Source organism: Bos taurus, chromosome 1 (genome assembly GCF_002263795.3).
Source record: "Bos taurus isolate L1 Dominette 01449 registration number 42190680 breed Hereford chromosome 1, ARS-UCD2.0, whole genome shotgun sequence".
Taxonomy (NCBI): Eukaryota; Metazoa; Chordata; class Mammalia; order Artiodactyla; family Bovidae; genus Bos; species Bos taurus.
In genome coordinates this window covers 127,829,640-127,850,930 of record NC_037328.1, presented here as the reverse complement: position 1 = coordinate 127,850,930, position 21,291 = coordinate 127,829,640, and the positions used below count along the sequence as shown (strand labels likewise).

The 21,291-nt window shown below is 49.5% G+C and overlaps 1 protein-coding gene across 2 annotated transcripts in view; it reads left to right on the top strand.

The window, feature by feature from the left end:
- The window catches only part of SPSB4 (splA/ryanodine receptor domain and SOCS box containing 4), an 86,129-nt gene extending 66,670 nt beyond the window's left edge, over positions 1-19,459 (top strand). The window contains exon 3 of one of the 2 annotated variants that reach the window (XM_005201867.3): positions 17,969-19,459. In XM_005201867.3, the coding sequence (XP_005201924.1) occupies positions 17,969-18,096 (128 nt within the window). In that variant the 3' untranslated portion in view covers positions 18,097-19,459. The remainder of the gene's footprint in view (positions 1-17,968) is intronic. The other variant, NM_001192337.3, reaches the window with a different exon arrangement.
- The last annotated feature ends 1,832 nt before the right edge of the window (positions 19,460-21,291 follow it).

The window sequence follows — 21,291 nt, the reverse complement described above, 5'->3', positions numbered from 1 at the left end:
CTTGCAAGATTATTAATAACTTTATTAATACTGTATTAATAACACAATATTATTAGGTTGTTATTATTATTCAAGGTCAAAGGGATCTGGTTTTGCCACACTTTGAACTAAGGGATTTTTCTGCATTTTTCTCAGCTCACAATCAAAAAAGTTGATTTTGTCCATCATTTTTCTCTACAAATATGTTTTTGTTCATAACCCTCTACTATCTGCAACTCCTTGTCTGGAGTAAAATAAGAAATGTGAAGTTGTCTGATTTTACAGGAAAATGGGTATTATAGGCGGTTTATACCCAATGCAGAAGTGTTCTGGGCACTGAGGGGTGTCTTGTGAGGAACACAGACTCTGGAGCCCACGGCTCTGCCTATTCCCAGAAGGCATGAGCCCTCTCTGCATTTGAGCCTCCTTGGCTCTAATGTGGGCACACAGGGCATGTGCAGAGGTGCTGAGGACTAAGCAGACTACCCAGGGGCAGTACTCGCACAGCACCTGCGGTGTGAACTCCATATCTGCTGTAGTGGTGGTGGTACCAGTACCATCCTCCAGTGGGGGTCTTTGCAGTACCCCCGACTCCTGTCGTCCTCATGCTGGCACACACCAGCCTGGTACCCACGTGGAGAACTGGAGGGGAAGAGGGAGTGGGTGTATCTGGTGAGATCTGCCCAGTCTGGACTCTCAAAATCCACGCTGAGATCGCAGAGAGAAAACGGGTTTTTGTGAAGCTCGGGTTTGCTTGTTTGTTTTTACATATAATTGTGGATATTATGGCCATGGATGGACAGTGAGCCAATTTCTGGGTCCACTGGAGTTTGTGCCTCTGTGGTTGGATCAGACGTTCTGGCAGCTCATGGGGGATGTGCCTCTGTGGTTGGGTCAGACCTTCTGGCAGCTCATGGGGGATGAGCTGCCCCCAAGTGGCAGGTCCCAACTTCCCATCACTGTGGTAGGTAAGCTTCGCTCCGCAGTAGAGGTGACATTGCCAGTCTAGGGCTGTGTCTGGGCCTAGAAATATTTTGTGTGGCCATCCTAAATTACAGTAACTCAGACATGTCACATAAACATTTTGAATTCTTGGCTTTTTTGGAAAGGGCAGGGAATCTGGTAAGGGGGGCCCACATTCCTGCTGGGAGCTGAGGTCTGAGCTGAGCAGTGGCCTCTAGTGTGTGTCTCCGGTGTCTGTGGGTGCCACCACCCTCCCCCTGCCGCCGCTTCCATCTGCTCCACACTGGTCCCTTAGGGTACCTGCCTGGCTGTGAGGCATTGGAGTTTGCAGCCTCTGGTTTAAAACACAGATGTACTTGTGATACTAGAAGTGGTTTTCATTCATGCACTGGTGGTCATTAGCTTTTTAAGAAGTTGTTTAAAAACAAGAAGTCATTTGCCTTGAAACTAGAAGTAGAAATAGAGTGGTCGTTTCTAAATTTACTAGCTATTATCCCTTATCAGAGCTCTTCACATACTGAAAATATTCATTTGCAGATCTCATCATTTACCACTTCTTAGTAGACACAATCTTCTTCTTCCAGAGCTATTCCATAAACACGGGATTCCTCTTGAGTCTAACTGGATCTTTTGACTAAGGGAGCAGGGAGCCAGGGTGAGAAACCTCAGCAGACCCCATCCAAGAAGCCAGTGTACTCATCAGTTTCTCTTAGCTTAAGAAAAACAAGCTTCCCCGATCCTTCTCTGGGCCTGTTCTGAGCTCACACTGGGAAAGGTCAAATAAACACAATAAATCCATTAGATGGCCTTCATATTAAGCCCCTGGGCCTGATGCTGTTTAGCAAGAGGCTGAAGTGATGCTGTTTCCCAAGTGGAAGGAAGTTGGCCTGACCTTGGCGATTTGCTAGAAAACAGGAGTCAACTGTGCCAGCTGGCCTGAGTCGTTGGGAGGAGCTTAGTCCCAGAGCTGCGTGGGAAGGGGTGGGTGGTTCTGTGGTTGGACCTGGAATGGGGAGGCCCTCTCGTGTGGTCTGCACCTGTTTCCTTCTCCTCTCCAAGGTCTGCAGGCCAAATCCCGGACAGAACCAGGTGGATTGGGCAACCCATTAGTAACTGACCCCATAGGCAGAGCCCCTCACCTGGGCCACCTCACAGCTTACCTGCCAGCCAGGGCTGGACTTTGTTGGGCCAGGGGCCCATCATTGGTCCATTCAGGGGCCTCTAGTGCACAGACAGCAAGCTAGCACCACCGCCTGGAGCTGGGCCAGGGTCAGGGGCTTGGGGCGGGGGAGCACTGCCACCGAGCAATGGAGTCAGTAGGGCTGCATTTCCAGTGCAGACTGCCACGCCACCTCCCAGGAGAGTTTGACTACAGAACGTGCCCCGAACCACACTGCCTGAATTCCAGTCCCATTTTCACCACTTAACTGCGGCTTTCAGCCAGTTATCTGGGGCTTGGTTTCCTCAGTCTATAAATGGGCTCTCATGATAGCAGCTGCCTCACTGGGTCATAGTGAGGAGTACGTATAGTAAGATATAAAGTCCTTGGGACATCTCATGACATAGGAAGTACTAGGTAGGTTCTTGCTCTGACTGTTCATAACTATGATTATTTCCAAAAGTCCAACCAAAGGGCCCAGTAAGAACACCAAGATGGGCTTTGAAAACCTACCAATATTCACGCTTCTGATGAAAAGCCTGGAAGGAACGTCCCCCAAAGTAGAAGAGGCAGATGGACAGGGCTGGATCAGGGTCCCCTGGGGCTGGGTCCAGACCCCTGCTCCTAATGCACTGGCTGCTCTGGCCTGCTCAGACCTCTGGTCGGAATTATCTGTGGCTGTCGACACGCAAGCATCCCACACGGGGTGTCAGGGCCTAAGCTCACCACACCAGCTGCCTCTTTTTTTTTTTTCCTCCACCTTTTCCTAAAGGACTAACTGCTCTGAAAACAAATATATGCCAGGTCCTCTGCTGGGTGCCTCTGCCACCCTCTCATCCTCTCCCTGCTCCCCTGTGAGGCAGGGGTTATCACCCTTCTACAAAGGAAGCATCTGCCACGTGAGACCAGGATTAACTCCACATCTTCTCACCCCAGACCTGCACTTCTCCTTTCTAGTGAAGTGATGTCTTCTCCTGAGCTATACTACATTCTCAGCAGGCGAGAGTGTAATTACCCATCAACTAGAATTTAACTGTAATTCATCTTCCAGTCAAGCTCTCATTTGAGCCAGACTGAGGTCAGCTCGTGATTTCCCTCATTAGCTTTTGCCCTTTTTCCTTTTTTTTTGTTTTTAACAACTTCTGATGGGCTTCTTGGGTGGTGCTAGTGGTAAAGGACCCACCTGCCAATGCAGGAGACAAAGAAACGGGGGGTTTGATCCCGGGGTTGAAAAGATCTCCTGGAGGAAGGCATGGAACCCAGTCCATTATTCTTGCCTGGAGGATCCCATAGATGGAAGAGCCTGGCAGGTTATAGTCAATAGGGTTGCAAAGAGTTGGACACAACTGAAGCAATTTAGCATGCACACACGAACTTCTGATACACAGCGTTGGTTGTTTGTTTATTATTAACCATAACCTTTGGTTGCAATACACTATCATCATTGATCCTGTGCATAGCCCTCTTTCATTCTGCTTTGGTGATTCCTATATTTCTTTCTCTCTAATTTAATGCCACCATGAATCCATCAGCCACCTTAGGACTAGAACATTGACAACCAGGCACCTCTGTGCCTCCCTGGTCCAGCCTTGCCAACCCCCACACCCTGCCTCAAAGCCACCACTCCTGAATTTTGTATTTGCCATTCCTTGTAGATTTTTTTAGGCACATATAGTATGTGTCCAGATAATGCCTTGTTTAATTTAGCTCTCAGACTTCCTAGTTTGCCCCCTTCTGTTCCCCTACCACACTGTGTTCATTAGCACGTGAGTAGTGAAAGTGTCAGTCACTCAGTTGTGTACCGCTCTGAGACCCCATGGACTGTAGCCCACCTGGCTCCTCTATCCGTGGAATTCTCCAGGCAAGAATACTTGCCTGGAGTGGGTAGCCATTTCCTTCTCCAGGGGATCTTCCTGTCCCAGGGATTGAACCAGGGCCTCCTGCATTGCAGGCAGATTCTTTACCATCTAAGGGGAAGCCCGTTCATTACCATAATTTTAAGTAAACCTGCTCTCAGGCTGGCAACTCCTGCTCTCCGCACACTCATTCTTCTTCTTTCAAAAGAGACACTTCAGGAGGAATGGGGGTCCCATCCCTGAGGGCCCCAACCTTGCCCTGGATGGGATGAGCACCCTGCTCCCTGCTTTGGTCTTCGCATGTTGGATGTGCTTCTTTCAGTAGGGGCAGCCGGGTTGTTCCCATGGCTGCAGCAGCAGAGAAAACTTAAGGGTGTTGGGATGACCCGTGGTGTAGGGTGCGTGCCAGCCAGGCCTCCTCCCGCTCCCCCAGGGCTCCTCTCCCCACATGACCAGGGGCTGTCCTAGCCCAGGGGCAGGGTGTCCAGCCATCGTGCGGCTCCCTGGGGCAGGCTCCAAACTGAAAACAGTCAGATTTTATGGGAAATTTTTTAGCTGAGTCAGGAGCATCCCTCCAGCTCCAGACCAAGGAGCCATGCAGAGTGTTGCTAATTCTGTCTGCCTGCAGGAAACTTGCTGGAGGCTTCTTGAGCTGGGTGGTAGGAAAACTTTTAAATTCATTCCTTGCACCAGAAGAGCTGGGCCATAGTTTACTTAGTAGAGATGAAGGCTCGCTGCAGCTGCCTCCCTTGCCCCAGACACCAGCCCCCCTATTCTCGTGGGCCCAACCCCCACGATGTCCAAAGCAGAGCCATGGGGCTGGGCACAAGGCAAGAGCCAGTCCCTGCCTGTGGGATCTCACAGTCCTCAGGGGCGAAGACGACGTCACCACGACATCAGGTGATGCCCAGATGTCACGTGGGGTGGGTCCATCCCCAAATGCTCCCAGTCACCCAGATAGGCACTTGACTAAGACCCCTAGGGTACAGCCATTTCCAGTGAGAAATGGACACTGACTTATTTTAATTTAACAGACTAGATTTTCTCCAACAATTGATTGTTGTTGCCTCAAAGTATCTGCTGGAAAACTGTGAACTTTCCCCATGTTACACAAGAGAGATTCTTTGAACACATCTTAGAGGCATGCCTTCAGAGGCAACAAACATCCTTCTTACCCATCACTGGAGCTAACTCTTATTCAGCTAAGAGAGCTAAACTTCTCTTAACTGCTGCCTCCTCCAGGAAGCCGTCCTGGACACTCCGAGGCTGGCTTAGCCGGCCCCTCTTACTGGCTCCCACAGCTCCCACTGCAATTCCTTCTCTTATGCATAGACCCCACTGGGCTTATTTCAGTCTCCCTGTCCTGTCTGTCATCCTGTGAATCTCTGTGTGTCTGGCTGTGTACTCAGGACCTGCAAAGCACGTCTATACGTAGAAGTCTGATGAATACATGCATGAATGATGAGCATCAGTTGGACAAGACTTTATCCTCAGAGTCCACAAACATGACATTAGAACTCGAGTATCCCTCCAAACCCTTCTTGAGAAGGCTTTCATTAAAACAGTGATGTTTTTTGTGCCTTGGCTTCTCCATCTGCAGGATGGACCAGTGAAGTTATCTTCCATGGTTCAAGTTTGCTGCTGAAGCAGACTGGCCTTGGCCTTGTACTAGGGTGGAGGCTGAACTTGGAATCCTCTCCAGTACAGCTTCCCACATCCGAGCCAGGCTCTCAGAAGCTGGGCAGGAGATGGGAGCATCTTCCTTCTCCCCACTGTCTCCCAACCCCAGCACATAGAGGCTTCTCCAGGCTGCCTCTGCTTGGAGGTTGAGACTCCTAAACAGGGGCCAAGGCCATGAAGCCCCCAGGAGGGAACTCCCCAGCACCCTCCTGGAGCTATTCATTCATCCTCACAGCTGAGGGAGTGCAGCAGCTAACACCTCCTGGCTTTGGCGAGGCCAGGCATGGCTGCAGAGTAAGCAGAACAGCACCTCCAGCCCTACTGAGATCTTGGCCAGCAGGGCAGAGAGTATCAGTGGAGGAAAAATCCATAGACAGAGGATTCAGGTCAGCAGATCCCTTGTTCTTTTGACAGTTCTGTGGCTAAAATGAGCCTCACCTGGTACAGCCTCTGAGCTGCCAGCCTTGTCTTCCAAATAATAGCAGGTGGTAACCAGCTAGCCTCGGGCTTCCCTGGTAGCTTAGCTGGTAAAGAATCTATCTGTAATGCAGGAGACCCCCATTCTATTCTTGGGTTGGGAAGATCCTTTGGAGGAGGGATAGGCTACCCATTCCAGTATTCTTGGGCTTCCCTGGTGGCTCAGATGGTAAAGAATCCACCTGCAATGCAGGAGACTTGGATTCGATCCCTGGATTAGGAAGATCCCCTGGAGGAAGGCATGACAACCCACTCTAGCATTCTTGCCTGGAGAATCCCCATGGACAGAGGAACCTGGTGGGCTGCATCCATTGGCTCTAAAGAGTTGAAGGTGACTACACACGCACCAGCCAGCCTCAGCAACACCTCCCCCAGGAAGCCTACCTGGCCTGTGCCAACAGCTTGGGAGCCACGACCCTGGGTTTCCAAACCTCCCCAACATGTATCTCACAGGTCTCCTTGGCCTTGCCATTCACTTTTTCTTGTGCACTGAAGCCTAATTTGATTGGGTTCAGTCAGAGTCCTTTCACTGCCAAGATGAAATGTGACTTATGTTCCGCCAAGCGTCAGCTGGTGGAAAGGACCCCCAGCCTTCTTGCCAATCCACTTGCCGCACTGGTAGAAGCTGAGGCCCTGAGGAGGACGGGAAGGCCGCTCTGCCAGATGGTGGCCGAGGCCAGCCAGAGCCCAGGGCTGCCAGCTGCTCGGTCACTTCCCAGTCAGCTGTGAGGTGGAACAGGACACACATGACCTGAATGCCAGAGTCTTCTTGTGCCCAGCTTGTTGTCCAGCTCCCAGCCCTGCACTTCCATTCCCCGGCCACCCCATCCCGCCTGCCCCCATACTCTTCGTCCCTGGGAATAATGAATTGCTCAGCTGGGTGAGGAGGGAGGCGAGGAAAAGCAGTGCTGATGGGCTGAGCCACAAAGAGCAAAGTAATGGCCACGGAGGGGAGGGGAGAGGCAGTGGCTGATCGGCAGTCACTGGGTTCCTGGAAGGGGCGTTGAGGGCGATGCTGAGGTCTGTGGTGTGGCCCAGGACGTGGGCTGGAGGAGCGTGGCCCTGAGGATGAGGCAGTCCAGAACCAGGAGGTTGAGTGATTGAGAGGAATCCATCTTCAGGGGGTGGCAGGTATCAGTGGAGAGGGGACCAGGGAGGCCAGGCCAGAGCCCCGACAGATGAGGGGCTAGAGGCCAGCAGATGACAGCTTTGAGGATCAGGAGAGGATGGAGCCAACTGGTGTGAGTCACAGAGGAGCTGGGACTTCTTACAGCAGATGGAGGCTGTAGAGCTTGGTGTGTGGCTGACGAAGCAAGGGGTCCTGCCCACCTCCTGCCCTGAGTCACCAACAGCCCCCGGGGAAGGCTGAGGGGTCAGGGGTGTCCTGGGAAAGGATGCTGGGTTCAGTTAGGGTGGGGTGCCATATCTGTGTGCAGCAGCACTTCCAGAGGGCACAGTGGAAGGTCTGAGGCTGGGGGAGCTGGGGCCTGGGGTCGGAGGTCAGGAGGCATGGAGCACTATGCGGGGCAGCACTCTAGAGACATGACAGCTGCTGGATGGAGGCTCTTCCAAGCATCACAATCTAATGGGTCTTCATATCACCTACTCTACCTTCCTTTGCTTCTGTGTTCCATTTACTCTCCCCATTTCCTGGAAGCTTGTGCCATCGTGTTTCTTGAATTCCTTTTTCATTTTGCTGGAGTATCTCCTGAAGTAACTTTCAGGCTGGGTGGGCAGAGACTCTTCTTTTAGAGCCACGGAACACATCTGAAAATGCAGCTGCTATTCACTCCACGGCAGTGTAGTTCCCCTCTGCTTGGGAGTACCGTGGAGTCTTTAGGTGAGAATCATTTGCTGCCGAGTCCTGGGTCAGGGAGCTGGTGGGTGGGCCAGCCCCTCGGGCACTTCCACCTCATAGACGTGTCTGTGCCCATGATGCTTGTTGGCATTGAACAAGCATCTGTTCATCTGAAGATGCTGCTTTTGTCCAGGCTGTAGTCACAACCTTTTTTTAATTGGAAAAACAGTGAAGCTTGCTAAGAGAAAACTCCAGATTCTATGAGCTTTCTAGATGTAAGCTGAGGTCTCTGTTGGCCGTGAGAACGCTAGTTGGTAGAGGGGTGCTGTATTTTAGAAGTGAGCTGGTAATGACACATCCCTCCATTTGTATAGTTAGCTAAGTGGGTTGACACCTGACAGATGCAGTCCTCGAGGGTGGGGGAACCACCTCATTAGGGAGGAGGTGACACTTAATTTGAGTCCTGAAAGAAGACCTACAGATGTCTGGCAGGCAGTACAGGGAAGGGTGTTCTAGCTGAAGGAACAGCATGAAGGGAGACCTAGGGGCATGCAGGCAATGCTGTGAGTCCTTAGACACCAAAACCGTAGTCTGTGGAAAGTGATTAGCACAGTGCCTGACACGCAGAGTGTGGGTGTGCTTGCCCACATGTGTGTCTTCTCTTTCTTTCCCTGAAAACAAAGTGTCTATTCAAGTTCAGATTTCAGAGCTCTCACTGAAAGCTTCCCCCATCTACTGACCATCGTCTAAACTGTTTCAAAAGAATTTCATATCTTGACCTTTAAAATGTTCATCTTTTTTTTTTTTCAAAATATGATTGCAGGAATGGGGGTAGGGTGATAATTGGTATCTTGGCATCTCCCCACCATCAGCAGAGGAGGCTTCTAGGGGCCCAAATAAGGAGCTTAAGGCACCAAGTGCCTCGATCTCCACTGTTTCCTTCACATAGACCATCAAAACCAGAGGAGCTAATGCACCCATTTTATTGACAAGAAAACAGAGCTCCTGGGAAGTTTTGTAGGTCACGCAGCAGGTAAGTGGTGGAGAATTATCGAAAATTCAGCTCACTGGAGAACTTTGGAAATGATTGCCTTGTGATATTTTTAGCACGGAACCAGACATCCAGCCCTGGCTCCAGTAAGTCTTCATAAAGAGTAGAGCATTGTCAATTAGGATGACGTACTGGGGCATTTTTATGACCATAATAAGTAAATTATTTACTATTTTTAAAGGTTCCTCTTGGGCTGATGACATAAGACATACTGTAGAGAGAACGCCTTTGCAACAAGAGGCATGTTGTGTCATACCATCGTCACAAGGCATAGATGGAGGTGTTGCTACCCCCGTTTCACAGATGAGAAAAATGTGACTGTGGGAGGATGAGCCAGCTCTCTGGACCACTGGTGGTGAGAGCAGGAGCTGGGATTCCAAGCCAGCCCCTTCCACCGATTTTGTCTGGTGAGGGCAAAAGGTGGGAAGGTGGGAAGGTGCCTCGCTTGTGTTGTGGCCACAGCCTCCCACCAGGGAGACAAGGCATTCCTAACTCAGCCAGTGATTAATTTTTTTAATATAAACTTGAAGTATAACATATAGGATGAAAGTATACTAGTTTCAGGTGATTAAGCCTGATGGTTTTTACAAACTAAACACACTAGTATTGCCAGAACTCAAAATCAAGGAGCAGAACAATATCCAGTCCTCCCTAGTCACTGCTCCCCAGCATGCCCGATTTCATGCCCAATGTCACCACTGCCCAATTTCATCATCCTGCTATTGAGCTCTATGCAGATAAGGTTTCACCATAATGTACTTTCACTTCGAATTATTAAGAGTGGTTCATCCATTTTTTTAAATGTAATTGTGGTTCCTTTGGGCTTCTCAGGTGGTGCTAGTGGTAAAGAACCACCGGCCAGTGCAGGAGACACAAGAGACCTGGGTTTGATCACTGGATTGGGAAGACCCCCTGGAGGAGGAAATGGCAACCCACTCCAGTATTCTTGCCTGCAGAATCCCATGGACACAGGAGCCTGGCAGGCTACAGTTCAAAGGGTCACAAAGAGTCAGACACAACTGAAAGCGATTTAGCATGCACACATGTGGTTCCTTCATTCTCATGGCTGATTAGTATTCTACTATAAGAAGAGACTGGGGCCTTCCCAGGTAGCTCAGCTGGTAAAGAATCCACTCGCAGTGCAGAAGACCTGGGTTCGATCCCTGGGTTGGGAAGATCCCCTGGAGGAGGAAATGGCAACCCACTCCAGTATCCTTGCCTGGAGAATCCCATGGACACAGGAGCCTGGAGTCGCAAAGAATTGAACATGACTGACCAACTAAGCACACACAGCATGAGAAGAGCCCACTAATCACCCCTGAGAATGAACAGCTTAGCGACTAAACACCGCACACACCGCACCATAGGAAGACACAGCTTGTACGTGCACTCCCCCACGGGTGGAGAGTAGAATTCTTGAAGCATCCGAGCACATGCATTTTGGTGAGCCTGTATATACCAGGGGAGGCTGTGGGCCATAGGTGCAGTCTCAGTAGACACTCCCAGTTTTCCAGAATGGTTGTGCCAGTTTACACACCCTCCTGAAGCCATATGCACGCTCCAGTTCCTGCACATCCTCACCAGCATTTACCACTACCTTATTTTCACTTCAGCCATTGTTGTCGGCATATAGCAGAGTCACATCATGGTGTTAATTTGAACTTCCCTGATACTTCTTGAAATTGAGCACTTTTTCATGTATTTATTGGTTATTTGGAAATTCAGTTTTGCAAACAATGATTCCTTTTTAAATACATTTTTGTCAGAAAATATTTCTGAGAGTAGCTCCCACGCTGAAAGATGCTGCATTTCTCTTCCCACCTGGGTGATCATTTCTTTTTTTTTTAATTATTTTTATTTTTGAATTTTATTTTATTTTTAAACTTTACAATATTGTATTAGTTTTGCCAAATATCGAAATGAATCCTCCACAGGTATACCTGTGTTCCCTATCCTGAACCCTCCTCCCTCCTCCCTCCCCATACCCTCCCTCTGGGTCATCCCAGTGCACCAGCCCCAAGCATCCAGTATCGTGCATCGAACCTGGACTGGCGACTCGTTTCATACATGAAATTATACATGTTTCAATGCCATTCTCCCAAATCTCCCCACCCTCTCCCTCTCCCACAGAGTCCATAAGACTGATCTATACATCAGTGTCTCTTTTGCTGTCTCGTACACAGGGTTATTGTTACCATCTTTCTAAATTCCATATATATGCGTTAGTATACTGTATCGGTGTTTTTCTTTCTGGCTTACTTCACTCTGTATAATAGGTTCCAGTTTCATCCATCTCATTAAAACTGGTTCAAATGTATTCTTTTTAATGGCTGAGTAATACTCCATTGTGTATATGTACCACTGCTTTCTTATCCATTCATCTGCTGATGGGCATCTAGGTTGCTTCCACGTCCTGGCTATTATAAACAGTGCTGCGATGAACATTGGGTGATCATTTCTAAGCCTTGACATCTGGCAGTTCTGAGAATGGCTCCAAAGCCAGAGGGAGCAAGAAAGAGGAGCTGGGGGATGGCCCAGGCCACACTGGACATCCTCAGAGCTCTGGAAGCTCCACAGCCATGGCAGGAATGTTCTCTGTATGCTTTGGGGTTGCTGTGAAGTCATCAGTTAAAGTTCCCTCAGAAATTAGGAGAGATGGTTTACATTTCACATTGAGGGCTAAAGGCACACTCTGAACTCCAGCCCCTCTTGCTTGCCTCGCTTCTTTTGGAGTTTGGGCTCTGGATTGATTTCAGTGACTATGGAGGAATGGGGAAAAACAGAGCTCTTTCCCTCTCTTCAGCTCCTAAGCGGGCAGGGAACACACAGAATTGAGTTTGCTGACCAGGCTTAGCATTCTGGACATTAAAGACCTAGTATGTGCCTGGAGCTTTAAAAGCTCTTACAAAAGCTCTTAAATCCTGGCAGTGATTGTCAAACCTTAACAGCTCCAAATTTTCCTGTTGCAAAATGCAAACCCATCTCCCATCACTCAAAGAAAGAATTGCTGTCCTCCCAGCAGTGCTTAGTCGCTCAGTCATGTCCAGCTCTTTGTGACCCCATGGACTGTAGCCCGCCAGGCTCTCCTGCCCATGGGGATTCTTCAGGCAAGAATACTAGAGTGGGTTGCCATGCTCTCCTCCAAGGGATCTTCCCAATCCAGGGATTGAGCCCTGGTCTCCCACATTGCAGGCAGATTCTTTACCATTTAAGCCACCGGGGAAGCCCGGCCTCCCAGCAGACCCCATCTCATTAACAGCCCTACCCAAGCTCATCCTCACAAAAGGTGACCTGGATGGGGAAGAGATAGTCAGAGGTGCCAAATGTCTGACACCTACTATGTGCTGGTTACTGTGCCAAGTGCATTATACTTTCTAACTCATTTAACTCTCATCACAAGCCTCTTGCCCTGTTCTCAGGGGGTTTACAGGAGTATGGGGAGCTAAGCCAGAAACCTTGCCAGTTGAGAGCAATTTATTTCAATAGCTTGAAACAGCTACAGAAGACACACCCCAAAGTAGCAAGTCAATTCATTCATTTAATAGACAGTTTCTGGACCATCCCCCTGTGACAGGCCCAGGCTGGGGGTTGGGGGCCCTAAGACAGATGTGTCAGGCTGATGTCTTTTAAATTCACCATCTCCTTGTAATTGTAATTTAACAATGAATAAGGAGATAAAAGGGACAGGACAACTAAATGCAACGAATGATTCTTAGCTGGGCTCTTCGGCTAGAAAGGACATTTTGAAACTGTGGGTGATCCTTGAATGGGGCCTGAGTATCATTAATCCATGGCAGTAGTGCTGCATAATCTGGTTTAATGGCTGCACTGTGGTACATACAGGAGAATGACCCCATTGCCTATTTGTTAGGAAATGCACACGAAAGTAATTAGGGATGATGGGGCATCAGGTTGGCAACTTACTCTCAAATGGGTCAGGAAAAAAGTTCTTTGTACCATACTCACAAACTTTCTGTAAGTTCATTGTTTTTAGAATAAATGTTTTTATTTTAAATTTTAAAAATAATGTTATGTATTTATTTATGGCTACGCTGAATTCTTGTTGCTCTGAGGGCTTTTCTCTAGTCGTGTTTGGCAGGGGCTGCTCTCTAGGTGCCAGCTTCTCACGGTGGTGGCTTCTCTTGTGGAACACGGGCTCTAAGTGCCTGGTCTTTGTAGTTGCAACGCACGGGCTGGGTTGTTTCAGCTCCTGGGCTCTGGAGCACAGGCTCAGTAGTTGTGGTGCATGAGCTTAGTTGCTTCATGGCATGTGGGATCTTCCTGGATTAGGGATTGAACGCATGTCTCCTGCATTGGCAGGTGGATTCTTTACCACTGAGCCACCAGGGAAGCGCTAAAAAAAATTTTAAGGTAAAAAGAAAAAAATGAAATAGAAAGTCCTTGCCACATTTGTCTGGGTGAAGGAAGAGTACACTTCCAGTCAAGGTGGTGCCCAGGCCTGTTCCACCAGTACACCAAGAGTGGGGACCAGTTTCCCTAGCTCCCGCTATGCACCATGCCCAGGGTGAGGCGCTGTGCTTTTATCATTGCCTTTAATCTTCTCTGGGAACCTGGGGATTGTTGCTCCATTTTACAAGTGAAGAAACAAGTGCTCCCAGTGCCAGACAGAGGCACAGATAGAGTTGGCAGAGTTGGAGCTTGAAATCAGGGACTTCGAATTCCTGGAGATCCCCCAGAGGGCATATACCAGAAGAGGGGGGTGTCTGATGGCCCTGAAGAACACGAGAAGGGGAATATGGCTGGCAGGGTCCACGTTGAAATGGGCAGGTGTGAGAGCAGAAAAGGCGTCTTGGTGGCAGGGCAGCCCCTTTCAGTTCAGTTCAGTTCAGTTCAGTCGCTCAGCTGTGTTGACCCTGTGACCCCATGGACTGCAGCATGCCAGGCCTCCCTGTCCATCACCAACTCCCGGAGCCTACTCAAACTCATCTCCATTGAGTCGGTGATACCATCCAACTATCTCATCCTCTGTTGTCCCCTTCTCCTCCTGTCTTCAGTCTTTCCCAGCATCAGGGTCTTTTCAAATGAGTCAGTTCTTCACATCAGGTGGCCAAAGTATTGGAGTTTCAGCTTCAGCATCAGTCCTTCCAATGAATATTCAGGATTGATTTACTTTAGGATGGACTGTTTGGATCTCCTTGCAGTCCAAGGGACTCTCAAGAGTCTTCTCCAACACCACAGTTCAAAAGCATCAATTCTTTGGTGCTCAGCTTTCTTGATAGTCCAACTCTGACATCCATACATGACCACTGGAAAAACCATAGCTTTGACTAGACAGACCATTGTTGGCAAAGTAATGTCTCTGCTTTTTAATATGCTGTCTAGGTTGGTCATAACTTTTCTTCCAAGGAGCAAGCGTGAAAATAAAAGATTTTCATGGCTGCAGGCACCATCAACAGTGATTTTTGGAGCCCCCCAAAATTAAGTTTCTCACTGTTTCCACTGTTTCCCCATCTATTTCCCATGAAGTGATAGGACCAGATGCCATGATCCTAGTTTTCTGAGTGTTGAGTTTTAAGCCAACTTTTTCACTCTCCTCTTTCACTTTCATCAAGAGGCTCTTTAGTTCTTCTTCACTTTCTGCCATAAGGGTGGTATCATCTGCACATCTGAGGTTATTGATATTTCTCCCAGCAATCTTGATTCCAGCTTGTGCTTCATCCAGCCCAGCATTTCTCATGATGTACTCTGCATAGAAGTTAAATAAGCAGGGTGACAATATACAGCCTTGATGTACTCATTTCCCTATTTCAAATCAACCTGTTGTTCCACGTCCAGTTCTAACTGTTGCTTCCTGACCTGCATACAGCTTTCTCAAGAGGCAACTCAAGTGGTCTGGTATTCCCATCTCTTGAAGAATTTTCCACAGTTTATTGTGATCCACACAGTCAAAGGCTTTGGCATAGCTGATAAAACAGAAGTAGATGTTTTTCTGGAACTCTCTTGCTTTTTCGATGATCCAGCAGATGTTGGCAATTTGATCTCTGGTTCCTCTGCCTTTTCTAAATCCAGCTTTAACATCTGGAAGATCACGGTTCATGTACTATTGAAGCCTGGCTTGGAGAATTTTGAGCATTACTTTACTAGCTTGTGAGATGAGTGCAATTGTGCAGTGTTTGAGCATTCTTTGCATTGCCTTTCTTTGGGATTGGAATGAAAACTGACCTTTTCCAGTCCTGTGGCCACTGCTGAGTTTTCCAAATTTGCTGGCATATTGAGTGCAGCACTTTCACAGCATCATCTTTTAGGATTTGAAATAGCTCAACTGGAATTCTATCACCTCCACTAGCTTTGTTCATAGTGATGCTTCCTAAGGCCCTAAGGCAGCCCTTTAGGTGAGTGCAGACCTCATGGTGGGAGAGATGGGCATCGGTGACCTGAAAAGTGGTTGGAGCCAGAGTAAGAGTCTTTGGACTGTGTGAGCCTGGGAGGCAGGAGACCCTCTCCTTCTTCATACTTTAAGTGATCTTTCCTCACTGCATGGTGTTTAAAGGAAGCAGCGTGAAGCTCCACATACAGGCTTTTGTGCTGTGCTTGTCCAGACAAGCCTCTTTCCCTCTGAGCCTTAGTCTCCTTTTTTCTGAAGTAGATGGTGTCAACTCTAAATGAAATAAACCTAACATAGCAAAAGGACAGAATAGAAGCTCAATAAATGTGGCTAAGAGATAAGACAATTTTCAGTTTCTAGCTGCCTGAGTCCAACTCCCAGCTTTGCCATTTACCAGCTGTGTGTCTTTGGACAAGTAACTTACCTGCTCTGTATTTCTATTTCTTCCTCCTTAAAATGGAGATGATAATAGCTCCTACCCAGTTCCTATGTGAGTGGGTCCAGCCATGTCTGACTATGACCCCATGGACTGTCGGCTCCTCCATCCATGGAATTCTCCACGCAAAAATACTGGAGTGGATTGCCATTCCCTTCTCCAGGGTATCTTTGCAACCCAGAGATCGAACCCAGGTCTCCTGCATTGCAGGCAGATTCTTTATTCTCTGAGCCACCAGGGAAGTCTAAAGAGCACGTGAGTTGGGACAGATAAAGAGCTTAGCACAGCACCTGGCTACGTAACACACCTTCAGTAAACAGTAGCTACAACTGTATTTCATCTTTCCTGTTGCCTGCTAAGTAAGTAGCAATTTCTCATTAAATGAGGACTTAAGGTTTTTTTCTCCCTAATGTCCAGTGGCACAGGCAGCAAGCACTGGTTCTATAGGAACTAAAAGGAGATCACAGGAAGGTCAAGAGGTCAAAGATGGGACAATTCAGGTGGAGAGGCAGGGAAAGGGGTCCACAGAGGCCTAATTTTGGGGACCGTGCAAAGCTTGGATGGAACCAGGTGGGGAAAGGGGGAAGAGAGCTGGGTGCAGGGGTGTTGCTAGGGGAGAGATAAGGACATCTTGAGATGGATGTCAGGTGTTGGCCTAAGCATGTTGACTATGTGACCACAAAACTCTGGGTGAGTGATCTGCTTTCTAGGCCTGGGAAAGAAGGGATGTCTGGGCCTCCCTGGTCAGCTTAAAGAGTTTGTATGAGGATGGAAAGAGGATACAGAGCTGAGAGCATTTAAAACCACCAACACTCCACCCAGATATGCCACCAGGCAGCCTCGCCCCACATGAAAGACGGCTAGGTATGCTCCTGTGTGTGGCTCCCAATGCAGCAGTCTGGCTTTGATTTTAAGGGTTCTTCCCATTAACTCTGCAACTCCAATAAACGAAAATTCCTATAAAATGCACTCTCAACACTCCCCCATTCTTTCCATTCCTTGTGATATTATTCCTATCACAGCTCTTGTGTTAGTGCTTACCACTTACAGTTTTATTGTATCTTAGCATGTTCTAGAATGCTTTTTAAACATCACATGTTCTATTGACCAAAAGAAAGTGCTAAGATGCAGCTGCAGGCCTCTAGCATGTTCCTGTGGGCTTGGGAAAACTAGGGCTGCACGAGCCACATGAGACAGCAAATGCAGCATCCTCTTCATTCCTGATCCAGCTGAGTAGCACCATGCCCCTCTCTCCAGACCTCCCAGCCTGTCCTATCTGACACCTCTATGCTTTTACCTGTTCTCTCTGCCTAGAACACGTCTCAACTCACATCACATAAAACTCCTATTCACCCTTCAAAACCCCATTTCAGGTATCCTCCCTTTAAAGCTTTTCAAACAATGGCCTGGCTTCTGTCCTTGTGCATGTAACATACTGCATATGTTACACTCTACTACAGTTATTCATGTATTTAAACCTCCAGACGTCAAGCCTTCCTCCTCTTTCAGGGCTGTCTTTGGCCTTGGCTTAGAGCTCTCTGTACTGGACTCTCAGTATCCCCAGAGTCCGACCAGAGGGCCTGGAAGAGAATAAGAGTTTCATAAGTGTGTCTGCAATAAACCTAGTTAAAGCTTGGTCCTAGGTCCAGAGGTTCCATGGTGGATGACTTTTAGTTCATGAATTTTTTCCAGAAATAGACATTAGAAGAAAATGCATTCTTCCACTGACTAGCAAAGGAGATTATGAGGAGAAGTTTGAAGGTTTAAAGACATTCCAAATAGCCCCCGCCCCACCTGTTTCTAAGAGGATACACCCTAGGTTAGCTGCTGTTATTTTTATCATGACCTGCAATGAGAAGTATTTTTTGCATTGAGACACGATGAACACCTACATCGGAAAGAGAGCTTTCACGGAACAGTACTCACCCCTTACTATGGGCATACCTCTCTGTTTTGTTCTTTTCTTTCCCTTTCTTTTCTTTATCGCTGGTCACCACCCAATGAATTGATTCCATGAGTCTTTAGTCTGTTGCACCCACAGTTTGAAAAGCACTGCTCTAAGCCTTCAGTTTCTCCTAATATGACCAGAGAAAGCTTCTCAGAGGAGCTCAGGGCCCCGAAGGGCAGCCCCGGGGCAGGCATCCGGGACTGTGCATGGGGAGGACGGGAGAGATGTGAGGACAGGCTCTCACAAGACTCTAACCCTCCTCCCTCTCCTTGCAGCCGAGCCCCTGCCTCTGATGGACCTGTGCCGGAGATGCATCCGCCTGGCCCTGGGCCGCCAGCGCCTGCAGGACATCAGCTCCCTGCCCCTGCCTCAGTCTCTCAAGAACTATCTGCAGTACCAGTGAGCCGGGGACAGCGGGGGCACCCACAGCCTGGGCCTGTCCCTTCTCGGTCACACAGTGCATCAGGAAGGAGTCTCCCTCCCCACCCTGGTTCACCGGGACATTCAGTTCTTTGAAAGGCCAGGACGTCTTCCCCAGTTTGGAAACACAATGTCTGTTGCCAAAAGGATTTGCTGCCTTGGAAGCCACCCTCTGAAGTCAGACACCTCTTTGGAAGCCAGGAAGAGCCTGGAGCCTGCGCCGGGTTGGAGATCCTGCCCCACTGAGCAGGACACAGCAGCCACTGATACTGATCCGCTAGCCTGTTTCCTTATTCAAGAGAATGAATAAAACATTTGGGCAGGAGACTTTGTGTTGTGGCCCCACTGCAGACAGGGCCAGGGGAAAATTGGCCCGCTCTGGGGAGAACTTTGCCTCTAAATAATGAATGGTGAAAGCAGCTTGATGCGTGCCCTTTGGGCCCCTGCCCCTCCCAGAGCAGCAGGATTGTCAGGACACTTTCAGACTCTCTGCCCCTTTGAAAGACTTGTGACCCAGGGATGCCCAGCTGTGGAGTTGGCGAGCGGACAAAGCAGTGTTGAGACTCGTCCCAGCTTACCTCTCTGAATGTTGTTTACCTCCCCTCTCATGCATTCCCCTTCCTAACCCTGACCCCCAGTCTCTGGATGCTCCAGGCACCTCTCTTCAGGGAAGCTGAGTCTGACAAATTCACCCCAGGGAATGAGTGTCTCCTTTATTATTGTTGTTATTTTAAGTAGTGATGCATTTTAAAAGAAGAGTGTGGTGAGAGCAGTACTTAGTCCACAGGTGCTATTGGGGGGCTTGGGGGCCTTGTGACACCCGAGGGGGTGATGTCCTTGGCTGGGGAGCCTTCCCGGGGGGCTGAGGGTCTCCAGGCAACTATCCATTCAGGATGCAGTCTGGCTGCCACAAAGCTTTATTTGAGCGAATTATTTTTTCACTTGAGGAGACTCAACGCGAGTTTGCTTCTGTTTCACGTGTGTGTGTGTGTGTGTGTGTGTGTGTGTGTATGCGCGCACGCGTGCCCGCGCATGCGTGTGTGACGTGATGTGTATTTATCAGCTTGGGGCCACGGGGCAGCCTTGTAAGTGGAAGGGTGGACATGGGGCACCTTCTCCACCAGCCTGGCCTGTCCTCCCTGGGGACCCATGCTGCCGCCACCGCCGCCACTACCACAGGACATCTCTTGTGTTCCCAACACTCCCTGCCCAGACCGATTTTTAACTGGAAATTGTCGCAACAGTGGGACACCAGAGCCTCAGACGGCACTGCCTCCTGCCACCTTAATGTGAATTGACTGATGAATGAAGAGCGTTTCTAATAAAGTCTGTCGTTCAGTCCTTCAGCTGTTTATTCACTGCTTTTTGGGGAGGGGCTGGGAGAGCGTCCTCTGTCAGCCTAGCTGCCAAACCCTGAGAAGGCAGGCCTGTGCTTCCCTCTCCAGGCACGTCCCATCTCTTCTGTCTGGTTGTCCCCATGTGAGCCCAGACTCTAGGCATTTTACAAAGGCCTGCCCCAGCCAAGAGAACGGGCCTGGGACTGGGGGCCATATAAGGCTAACTACAGTGGTGGAAAAACAGGCCAAATTATGGATGCCAGCACTGTGATATCCATGGGATGGCTCTTCAAGGGGCACAGGGTGGAGCAGGATAAACCCGAAGGGCCAACAGTTTCAAAGTGACCCAAAAGTGGGGTTGGATGCAACTTTGGCGGGACATGCCATCAACAAGGAGCAGTGCAGATTGCCAAAGGGTGAGTGTGTGGGTCAGCCAGGCTCAGAGTTGGAAGGAAGTCAGGAGTCAGTTCAGGCCGGGGTCTAGGCCAGGACAGGTGCAGTATCCATTCAGCAGTACGGGCCATCAACATGCACTCTGCCAGCCTCTGAGGACTGTGAGCTCAAGCAGATCCATCCCCAGTGGAGTCATTCATGGCACAGCCTAATGAAGGAAGAGGGAGCTCTTGAAGGGATTGGGGCAGATAGAGCCTGAAGGGAGGGCTTCCTGGAAAAGGCACTTCACAGCTGTTTCTTTAGGGAAGACAGCCCTGGTGAGGATAGACCAAAAGAACCAGACGTGCTGCACCACCCCCAGGGGCCGCATCCCCCACCACCCTGACCCCAGGCCAGGACTCAGCCTCAGGCAGGTCTGGGGTGTAGAAGGCAGGTGCTGCCTCAGGCTTTGGGGTTAGAGGCCTGGGTTTGAATCCAGATTTATATATGCCATGACCTTGGATAAGTCACCCCCTTCTCCACACAATATATGGGCTGGACCAGGTTACCGGAGGGTAAGGACCCTTTACTCAACTCATAAGGTCCCAGTTTCAACACCAGCTCTCCAGCTCCACTGTATCCTGCTCATGTAATTGCTTTCCCTCAGCAGTGCACTCCAGTCCTCACTGCACATTCTCCAGGCTCACCCTCCCCAAAGAGCTCTGAGCCACTCTCTTCCACGAAGCCCTCCTAAACCCACCCACCAAAGTCCACCTGCTCTGAGAGTCAGTTCCTTGTCTCCCGGGCTGACGATGCCTCTCCTGGCACCTAGGACCCCTGCCCAAGCACGTGAACTGGAGCCCCTCTCTGCCCTGTGACCTCATTTGCTTTCGGTCCATGAGCCTTGGAATGGTAGGGCCTGGGCCTGCTCCTACCTACATAGCGCTGGGACCAAACACATGAACTCAGCAAAGGCCTGGTGGCGGGTAGAGGGGTCCCATCTACAGTTAGGGTGCCCATAGAACCTGCAAGGAGAATCCGGGGAGGGGAGGCAGGCGGGTGGCAGGGAGGAATTCCTGGATCCTCTGGAACCTCAGGCCTCTGACTCCCTGGCCATTCTGCAGGCATTGTTGGGCATTTGCATGCACCCAGCACTGCCTGGGGACAGGACGGAGGTGTGGGCTGTCTGATGGAGCTCACATTTTAAGGAAAAGATGATGATGCAGAAGCAAAACAACTGTGAGATGACGTCAGAGGGAAAAGGTGAGCTGGGCCAAGGGCACCAGAGTGGGGAGCAGAGGGATCCCATTGCTGAGGGCAACCAAGGAAGGCCTCTGGAGAGATGCTGAGTTCTGGAAAAACACAAGGGAGCCAAACAAGTGATAGGGAGTGGATGGTGGGGCCCCTCTCGATGAGGGGAACTTCCGGCTGCCCCATTCTGCTCCAAGCGAGAGGTTCTGCGTCCCTGG